This window comes from Prosopis cineraria, unplaced genomic scaffold (assembly GCF_029017545.1).
Source record: "Prosopis cineraria cultivar Desert tree isolate PC_DT_omini unplaced genomic scaffold, ASM2901754v1 PC7, whole genome shotgun sequence".
NCBI classification, from domain to species: Eukaryota; Viridiplantae; Streptophyta; class Magnoliopsida; order Fabales; family Fabaceae; genus Prosopis; species Prosopis cineraria.
This window is the reverse complement of record NW_026555338.1, coordinates 26215379-26225753: the sequence shown is the minus strand read 5'-3', so window position 1 is coordinate 26225753 and position 10375 is coordinate 26215379. Positions and strand designations below refer to the sequence as shown.

The 10375-nt window shown below is 34.5% G+C and overlaps 1 protein-coding gene across 1 annotated transcript; it reads left to right on the top strand.

Moving 5' to 3' along the window:
- Positions 1–1415: 1415 nt before the first annotated feature.
- Positions 1416–7340, top strand: LOC129316641 (receptor-like cytosolic serine/threonine-protein kinase RBK1). Its single transcript, XM_054961049.1, has 10 exons — positions 1416–1548; positions 1917–2059; positions 2752–2846; positions 3304–3500; positions 4042–4658; positions 4913–5002; positions 5123–5296; positions 5511–5726; positions 6102–6251; positions 6954–7340. The coding sequence occupies exons 1-10, from the start codon at positions 1416–1418 to the stop codon at positions 7338–7340; spliced, it is 2202 nt and encodes a 733-aa protein (XP_054817024.1).
- The last annotated feature ends 3035 nt before the right edge of the window (positions 7341–10375 follow it).

Genomic DNA, 10375 nt, shown 5'->3' with positions numbered 1-10375 from the left:
TAATTGCACCTTATATTTCTTAATGATTGAAACTGATTTGTTTTCATTGAATTTTCAAAAGGCCGCTTTATCCCTTTTTAATATTTTAATGGTCAAATGAAGCCTTCTCCTCCAACATCCAGAAATGCCATTCATCAATGATATTTTATTGTGTTAAATGGTGGAATAAAATAATAGAGTGATGATAATTTATTTACTTAATAATAGTGCCGGTGGAAAGATATTTTATTGTGAAGTGATGGTGATTTATTTTCTTAGCAACGATGCTTCAAATGGTTTTGTTCAATATGTGAGTATAATGACGTCATATAATCCATATAATTAACCTCACCTAATGGGATAAGGCTCGTTGTTGTTGTTGTTGTTGTTGTTGTTGTTGTTGTTGTTGTGGCTATATAAATAGCAAAGTGTGCACATGAGATTATTGCTAAGCTTTTGAGTTTTTGAGCATCTCTCTCTTCCTCTCTTGTGTATTTCTTCCTGAGTTTAATTTTTCCTCTAAATTGTTTCTACTGTTCTATCACCCTGTTCAATTTGACAAGAGGATTCTGCTTAATTCTAGGGAGCTCCGACAACTGTGTTAGAATTGCTCTTAAGGATAGTGTCCTTAGATATGACTCGGAACAAATTCTACACTGCTGCCACCTACATGAACATGATCCCGTAGTACAAGATATCAGATACTTTGTCATGATGAATGAAAACCAATGGAGTATCATGAGACATCAGAAGCAAAATTCTTTTGTAAAATATGATGACCGCCTAGCTGTACTGAAAATGATCCTATTCTTCTATTACCAACAAAACCCACCACGGAAACAGCATGACAAATTAATAAAACAATAACTTACCAACAATGTTACACTTCATTCAAGAGCATTGGACAGACCGATGCTTCTTAGATTCCAACAATACTATATTAAAATAGAACCTACAATGCATGAAAGCAACAGGTGAATATAAAAAATAATATAATATTCTTGAAAAAGGTTCATAAATCTCCATCTTCTTCTTCATACAGTCATAACCTCACATTGAATATCCGAATATACTGCTATCAATCTCTTGTGCAGTTCTTATTGGTTCATCACTAAACTTTTACTTCTTTTTCTTCACTGTTATGTTTGTACGTAACTATGCATGCATGCATGGATGTGTATGTATCTTATTTTAGGCTCTCTTTGATATATTTTTTTTCCCCATTGGTACTGATTACTTCTCATTTTCTTCATGTATAGATCATTTATCAGAAACACAGAGAAACTTGATGGGAAGGCATATGGAAGTGAAAGAAAAAAGTCATTAGGATTGAATAACTAATCCTCATTCATTTCAATTTTAAACAAGCATTTGAGGAGTCAATATCGAAGAAAAATTTGAGAGGAATAATTCAAACCATATTTTAAAAAAAAAAAATGTCTTTAGAGACTCAGAGAGTAGTGGTGATCCAGGATGCTTCAAGAGATGTGAGTAGAAGTCCAATAAAAAAAATTCTGAAACAGCTTTCTCTAAAACCTGGAGATGAGCTCATAATTCTTGCTACATTTGGTATGTCTCATAGCACTGAGTATTTTTTTTTCCAAAAAAGGAAATGAGTAATAATATAGGACTGTTCTGCTGCGGAGCACCACACAGCACTATGTTCCACACTGCACAGCAGACGTTAGGAACCTATAATAATATAGTTATTCCACAAACCACAACAGAAGAATTTCTATTCAAATCTTAAAATGTAAATACAAGTTAAATATTAAGTTTCTTTTAAAGAAAGAATAAATTATTATTTAATAGTATTAGAGTCATCTCCATTATAAATATCATTTGAATATTAAGCAGTATCCATCACTTATTATTACTATCTGATACTGCTGGCTTTCCAAGTTCTAAGTCCTCGTTGTTTTCTTTATGCTGATCAGGAAACAACATCGTCAAGATGGATTCAACATCATTTATTGCAACAGATCAGAAAATTCTTCAAGAGGATCTTGGCAAGATAAAGGAAGAATATCACAAGAGACCACAAGTCAAGAAACTTTCTGAGTATTGTGAAGCAAAAAATGTGAGTTCAGTCTAATATGACTTCATAACCACCAATTAACCCTATGAAAAATCACACCATTTATTAGAGTATTTATTTGACGCTTCCAAATAGGTCTATAGATTGCAAAGGAGTTTCATAAACTTCACAAGAGTGAAGAAAACGATACAAACTAGAATTAGATCTATTTGAAATATATAGCTTAAAATGATTAGTTCATTTTATACCTGTAAGCATGACAATATTCTCACTAAGAAAAGATTAAAGGGATTACAAAGGACAAGGCTTTCATAAGAACATCAATGTCTGCTGTGCGACACAGTTCTATGAACCAGACATGTATCACACTCCATTAAATTTCTGAAGTGTTTTGTTTCAAATTATCCATTGTAAACATGAAACCCAGACATTTTTTACCACTCAGCTCCACAAGTTATGTTTTATTAATCTGATGTCAAAACATAAAATCTGCATTTTTAGACAAATAATTTGGCATCCAATACTACTAATGAATCCAGGTTCAAGACAGGATAGTTCCCAATTGGGGGGAAGTAGTTTTTTTATCCACAATGCTTGAATTCAAGACCTAACTTAAAGGATATTGAATCCCTAACCAGTCTTTTTTTCTTTTTTTTTTCCCGGTTACTGACTCTAATTGGTTGTCTTTTGCTGTTATAGCTGATGGAATCACTCTTGGCTATGGTACATTTCAGATTGCATTCCAGATAGAAGCGCTTGCATACCCTTCTCAAGAGGTTACTTGCAATGCTGTCAATAAATTTAGGGCAACATGCTTGATACTTGATAGGTCAGCTTCCATATATTTTCCTTAGCCTGCAACTTGCTTGCAAGAGAAAGCAAGGCCAATCAACTACTTGTTTAGATAGATTTGCATAAGTAGTGAAAGTTCGTTTACAAAATTTTGAGAAATCCGACATATACAAGAAAAGAATAATGTTTGCATTTGTTGGAATAAGGTTCATAGGCCTCCAATTAGTAGGCTATGCTTTTGAGTTTAAGGTGATGTTTGACATGATATCAAAGTTTCTCTGAATAACTGGTCTAGATTTTGGTCTTTCGTATCTTGTTCCCTTAACTTTTCTGTGAACTATCATTGCCTCATTCATAATCATAATATTGGCACTGACATATCAAGCTCAAGCAAATTACATCTAACTTTATGATGCTGTGAACTACATAACTGAAGACTACTTCTTGCTGATAAAGACTGTCCTCATGTTTGGGAAAATGTCGTATTAATGCAGACAAATGAACAAAGATAAGAGGCACTTCATGGACAATCTCGCTTGCGGTATTTATAGGATAAGGAATCGCTATAGGACTCAGAAGCTAAGAAACCCAAAACTAACAGAGAGCAGCAAATCATTTGCTGAAAGATCAGATCATGTGGGAAATATGGAAGTGATCCCAGGAATCTCAGAGGAACAACTTTCTCATAAGAGTAAGGATATTCTTTTGCCATAATATTACTGCCTATATAATATCCAAGTATATATACCACTGTTAGAGATTACGATTGTTAGATTTCTTATATTAAACATATTTAAGGATAGTATATCTCACCAAAATAGTCTAAATCATTTGGTTAGATACTTCCTAAGCTTATATATCCATGATTTATCTTCTAATCTTTAGATATGGGACTTCTTTTTATACTCTAATAATGATAGAAATATTTTTTAGTGATGAACTTAAAGACAGTTTTTGAATTCAATTTGGTCATAATACAATCCCTAACCCCCCCAAACCAAAAAAAAAAAAAAAATTCTTATATGATTTCTTATGTCGAAGTAAAAAAAGCATTTTAAGTCCGATTGTTCCATTGAGTCAGTGACTCCAAATGAAAGGCTTGGAATAACTTGTTAAGAAAAGCTATGATTTCGTCCAATCTGCATACATTATGCGGTGTATAACGAAGCATCGATCTATGATTTTTTTACAAATACACAGTACATTGAGATAAACTATGTTGAATCAAACAGGAACTAGATCATCATCAAGTGAGCATCTCATGGAAACTGGAGTCTCAAGTCTTCAAATTTCCAAAGCCTTGATTTCCAGTCATTCTCTGAAGTCCCAAGAGGAACAAAATTTTCCAAAGACTAAACACCAAACATCGGGGAAACATTCAGTATTTTACATTTCTGAGAGTAAAGAGATAGGACAAACAGAAGTACCTCAACTTGAGATGAAAGAGGAGTTTGCAAACCAACTTTGTTCAGTATGCAAGAACAAAAGACCAGAAGCTGGATGGATGAGAGACTTCAGTTACTCTGAGCTTTACAAAGCCACAAAGGGATTTTCCCAGAAGAATTTTCTATCAGAAGGTGGATTTGGATCAGTATATAAAGGGCAGTTAGATGGAATGAAAATTGCTGTTAAGCAGCACAAATGTGCTAGCCTTCAAGGGGAGAAGGAGTTTAAGACAGAAGTGAATCTATTAAGCAAAGCAAGACATGAGAATGTAGTCATGCTGTTGGGGTCATGCTCAGAAGGAAACAACAGGCTTCTTGTTTATGAATACGTATGCAATGGTTCGCTGGATCAGCATCTATCTCGTAAGATTAATAGTCTTGAGTTTAGAGTGACCTGTCATTTGGTACACCAAAGATGCCGATTCCAGAAGTTTAGTCTTCAAAAGATAATTACAGCAGATCAAACTAAACCTTTTCAATAGTACACCAATTAGATATGAAAAAGGGTTATTTACCAGCAATATTGTCCATGTGAATCAACATTCTACAACGTGGAATATTAGCAGTTTATTTGGAAAATTAATTGGAGAAAAATAAAATTTAAAATTCCATGTTTTGTTTCTAACCTTCAAAATGTGTTTCTAACCATTCATTTCAGAACATTGTGGTCAACTTTGTTGACATGAGGTCATCAGAACTCATGACAAGGTTTGTTGTAGTCTTTGAGAGTTTTTCAACTGACTTGATGGTAATTATCTTTCAAAAAATAATCGAATAAGCATCTTTCAAGGACCAGAATGATAGTTTGCCATTAAATTGAAAGAACTACGGATATATTTTTATATGCTCTTGATATGGTTTATTAAAGATTAACTTCTGCCAAATCGATGCAGAACACTGTCGAGCTCTGCTAAGATGGGAAGATAGGATTAAAGTAGCTATTGGATCTGCAAAAGGATTGCTATACTTGCATGAGAATAATATCATACACAGGGATATGAGAACAAATAATATCCTCATAACGCATGATCATCAACCATTGGTAAGAAAGCATGCATGTATTATTAGTGAGATATTGGTAGCAAAACATTGGAACATATGTGATAGTACACATTATTAACATCACTTCTTGTGATGAAGAAAATGAAACAGAAAACCTAAAGGATAGAGGCTAATAACCACTCTAAGCTCATTGAGTTATTTCTTCACCAATAATCAGTTTACTTGTTTTCTTTGTTTCTTAATGCTTATACTAGCTCGGAGACTTTGGTTTGGCAAGAAGTCAACATCAAGACTCAATCCATTCGACAGAGGTTGTTGGGACTTTAGGATATTTGGCTCCAGAATATGCAGAATATGGCAAAGTGTCAACTAAGACAGATGTCTACTCATTTGGGGTAATCCTATTGCAGCTAATCACTGGAATGAGGACTACAGACCAAAGACTTGAAGGCAGAAGTCTTGTGGGATGGGTAAACAACATTAATGCCATGACGTTTTATTAATTCATATATATTTAATTTTTTTGGTACAAAGTGAGCTCATAAAAACTTTCACACTTTCTGTCTACTTGTTTTCTCTGCATTTATTTGCATCTAGAGAGGATAAAATCAAAAGACCAAGAGCGAAGCCCGATCCATACGATTCATTTCTGCAAAACTATGATCTATGAGCACATCCACACATGCTACTTAAGAGTAATAGTTTTTATGGCTCATACCACTGTATAACACTCCAAAAAGTAAAAGGCCAATAGAAAGACCAGGATTTTCCCCTTAAATACTCTCATGTTATCTCATGTTAATTCCTTGGATTCTGTCTAAATGATCTCATCATTGTTCTTGTAGGCAAGACCACTGTTAAGAGAGAGGAATTATCCAGATCTAATCGACGAAAGAATAATGAATTCTCATGATTTCCATCAACTATTCTGGATGGTTCGAGTTGCAGAGAAATGTCTAAGCAGGGACCCTCACAAGAGATTAAACATGGGTGAGGTAGGCCTTCATTAATCGTTAAACCACTGTACCAAAAGAATGAAATGCAGGCTATTACCAAAGGCAATATTTTCAAATTATTACTAAGAAGGGGGGCATTGCTTCTATGTTCACAACCTTACAATTAGATCCATTTTCATATATTTAGTGGACAGGAATTCAAGACCAGATGGATAGTGGCTGAAAATTAGCAAGAAAATTATATAATAAACAGCAGTTCTCTGATTAAATTTATTTCAAGTTATCTAAATAGTACCTATTATTATAATTTATACGGAAAATATAACTTTTAGTCCTTGAAATTTTCTAAAGTTATTGATTCGGTTTCCAAACTTTACCTTAGAACAACTCATTCACTATAGTTTCTTAACTAAGAACAACCCAATCCTTAATATTTCTTGATTCAATACAACCCAATTTTCATAATTCATCAACTCAATAAATCACAAGGATTGAATTATATTGAGTGAAAATTGAAAGAATAAATCAATAATTAAAAGAAAGTTTAAGGACTAAAAGTTATATTATTCCTAATTTATAAGTTAATGTCAAATGATGTAAGTATCATACATGATCTAGAAATCTAGGCATTACTAACAACCATACAAGTATAAAATCACAACGATCCCAGAAACAAAGAAATTGTCATAATTACCAAACCTTTGATGCGCTGAATGCTTGGTGGGATTAATGTCATTACAGGTGGTTGATGCTTTAACTCTCATAGCAGAGGGCAAGATATGTGGGATCATAAGGAGAGATTATTCTTACTCCTATGTGAGGTCAGATTCATTCTACAGCACATCAGACGCAGGTGAAGAATCATCAGAAGAAGAAATAATGAATAATGCAGAAGATGAGTTAGAACATGCAATTACAGATTCCAGTAGCAACATGAGGCAGATGATTTCAGGGATCCCTAACCCTCCATCTCCTCCTCCAATGGATTCCACTTCCTTTAGCAGCTCAAGCACTGTGGGAGTCCACGATGACCAATCAACGATGGACAGCCAAGAGCAGAATGAAAGGGATGGAATAATTTCAAGGGACAATATCGCAGAGATGGAGGAGAGGAGCAAGGAAGAATGACACTTAGTGCATGAGATTCAATTAATCACCGTTAATTGCCCCACAAAATTTTATGAAATAAAGAGTTGGAATTCACCTCCTCCCATGGCTTGTGTTATAAGAAAGGGAAAATTAAGATTTTGGTCCTTCTAGTTTTACTCAAACTTGGTCTTGGTCCCTATAGTTTAAATTTTTAGAAATAAATCCTTGAAGTTTCAAACTGTTTAGGCCGTTTGTCCCTCCTATCCAACTCCTTTGAAATTGCTTAATGGAGCTGTTAAGTGGTAGGGGGCTATGATAGAGCAAACACACAATCAGTGACACGGTGGGCACAATGGCATAAATAAAACCCACACTAGTAGAGATGGGAAACCCATGGAAAATACCAAATGCACAGCATAGCCCTTGCAAATCCAAAATGAAAACACACAAGTTCTGAAGTAGACTGGAATTCGCAAAGGAGACCTTCACCTTAGGTTTGCAGGTTATCATTAGCAAAGGATAAAAAAGGATGAAGGAAAAGATGCAGGATGGTAGCGAAGAGTGATGTAGCAAAGATTGGCAAAGGAGAAGACGCATGATAACCTTCATCTGACGTTTGAAGGTTCTCACTGGAATGTCTTTAGATAGTTCACTTCACTGTTCCATTCTTATTATTCTTCTATTCTTTCTTGATATTATTTTTCTCTTTTGTTTAAATTAATCAAATTTTTCTACTTTCATATTCTCTCCGCAGACTTAAGACTTGTAGCTCTTAAACTAAATTTCATGGATGTTGCGCTAGTGATTACTGGCATATAAATTTTCCCCAAGCAGAAAATTTTATGCTGTTCTGCCAATTAATGGATTATTTCATGGATGATGACTATATGCTGATTTAGTTAACATGAAAGAAAGATACTCATTATAAAACAAAGCAACGTTCACTACTCAATGTAGCCAAGTTTATATGGTCAAGAGATATTTCCCTGCACATGTGATGAATCTGTAGCTTCTTTTGCTGCTATTATATGATTACTTCGTTTGTCTTCGTTTTTTGTCTCAAAAGCAGAGTTAAATAGAGAGACACATGCTATTTTAAAATAATTAATGATAGACTTCAATCTTCATTTTCACAATCATGAGTGCCATAAACAAGAGAGTCAAGCTATTATAAAATTCCTAATGATACTTGAGATGAACACAATTGCTTTTACATTGAAAAGATGTGAGCTGTGAATTGTAATGGCGTTTTCATACATATTACTCAGTGATTGAATGTTATCCAATGATGACAAGAAACAATAATTCAATACCTTGATATAATCTAATCGTGAACCCATATGATGCTACTGACATACATGACAAACGTGAATCACAAAGAAACCAAATAAACACTACAACAACAACAACAACAAGCCTTTATCCCACTAGGTGGGGTCGGCTACATGGATTGCAAGACGCCATTGTACTCTATCATTTATTAAGCTTTTAGAAATATTATTAATTAAGAGATCACGTTCAACAACTTCCAAGAGTGTTCTCTTAGGCCTTCCTCTACCTCTCTTAATCGGACTCAAAATTATATGTTCCACTCTTCTCACTGGTGCCTCCCTTGGTCTTCTTTGTACATGCCCAAACCATCTCAACCGATTTTCTACCATTTTTTCCTCAATAGGTGCCACCCTCACTTTTTCACGTATGTGCTCATTTCGAATTTTATCTTTACGTGTATGTCCGCACATCCATCGTAACATTCTCATCTCTGCTACTCCAACTTTATGCTCTTGCTGTCCCGTTAGAGCCCAGCATTCACTACTATATAACATTGCCGGTCTGATAGCAGTACGATAAAACTTTCCTTTAAGTTTATTAGGCACCTTACGGTCACAAATAACTCCTTTAGCTTTTCTCCAATTAAACCACCCAGCTTGAATTCTATGTGAAATATCTCCACTGATTTCACCATCATTTTGAATAATGGCTCCCAAATATCTAAACTTTTCCACTTGAGGTATAATTTGATCTCCCAATTTCACTTCCAAATTATTTTCGAATAGTCCTTTACCAAATTTACAATATAAATATTCCGTCTTACTTCTACTCAGACGAAAACCTTTCGACTCCAATGTCCTCCTCCATAACTCAAGTTTGCAATTAACCTCTTCTCTTGTCTCTGCTATAAGAACTATATCATCCGCGAAGAGCATACATTTCGGGATTTCCTCTTGAATATGTTCCGTCAAAACATTTAAAATCAAGTTGAACAAATAAGGACTCAGAGATGATCCCTGATGTAGTCCAATCTTTATAGGAAAATCCTTTGTTTGACCACTAGGCGTTCTTATACTAGTTTTTACCCCCTCATACATATCTTGTATGGCTTTAATATAAGCAAGCCGTACTCCCTTTTTCTCCAACGCTTTCCAAAGCACTTCTCTTGGTATACGGTCATAAGTTTTTTCCAAATCAATAAAAACCATGTGTAGATCTTTATCTTTACAACGATACTTTTCCATTAATCCCCTTAGTAGATAAATTGCCTCTGTAGTTGATCTACCTGGCATAAAACCAAATTGATTCTCAGAAATACTTGTCTCCAATCTCAACCTGTGCTCAATTACTTTCTCCCACAATTTCATTGTGTGGCTCATGAGTTTAATCCCTCTATAGTTAGTACAATTCTGAATATCTCCTTTATTTTTATAAATAGGAATTAATGTACTTCTCCTTCACTCATCAGGCATTTTCTTGGACTGTAAAATCACATTAAATAACTTAGTTAACCATCTCACCCCTTCTTCACCTAAACATTTCCATGCTTCGATAGATATACAATCAGGTCCGTTAGCTCTACCATTTGCCATTTTCTTAAGAGCTTCCTTTACCTCCTTATCACGTATTTTTCGATAGAATGACAAATTTTGTTCTCCTTCACCAGTTACTAAATCCTCCAAGTTACTAGATGAATCCTCTCCATCATTGAAAAGTTTAGAAAAATAAGTCTCCCATCTATTTTTAATTTCATCATCTGTAACTAAAATTCTTCCCTCTTCATCCTTAATACACCTTACCTG

Coding starts and splice junctions, on each gene's coding strand:
- LOC129316641 (XM_054961049.1), top strand. CDS start 1,416: ATGTCTTTAGAGACTCAGAGAGTAGTGGTGATCCAGGATGCTTCAAGA. Junction 2,060..2,751: donor AGTATTGTGAAGCAAAAAAT/GTGAGTTCAGTC, acceptor GGTACATTTCAG/ATTGCATTCCAGATAGAAGC. Junction 5,003..5,122: donor GTTTTTCAACTGACTTGATG/GTAATTATCTTT, acceptor GGTTTATTAAAG/ATTAACTTCTGCCAAATCGA.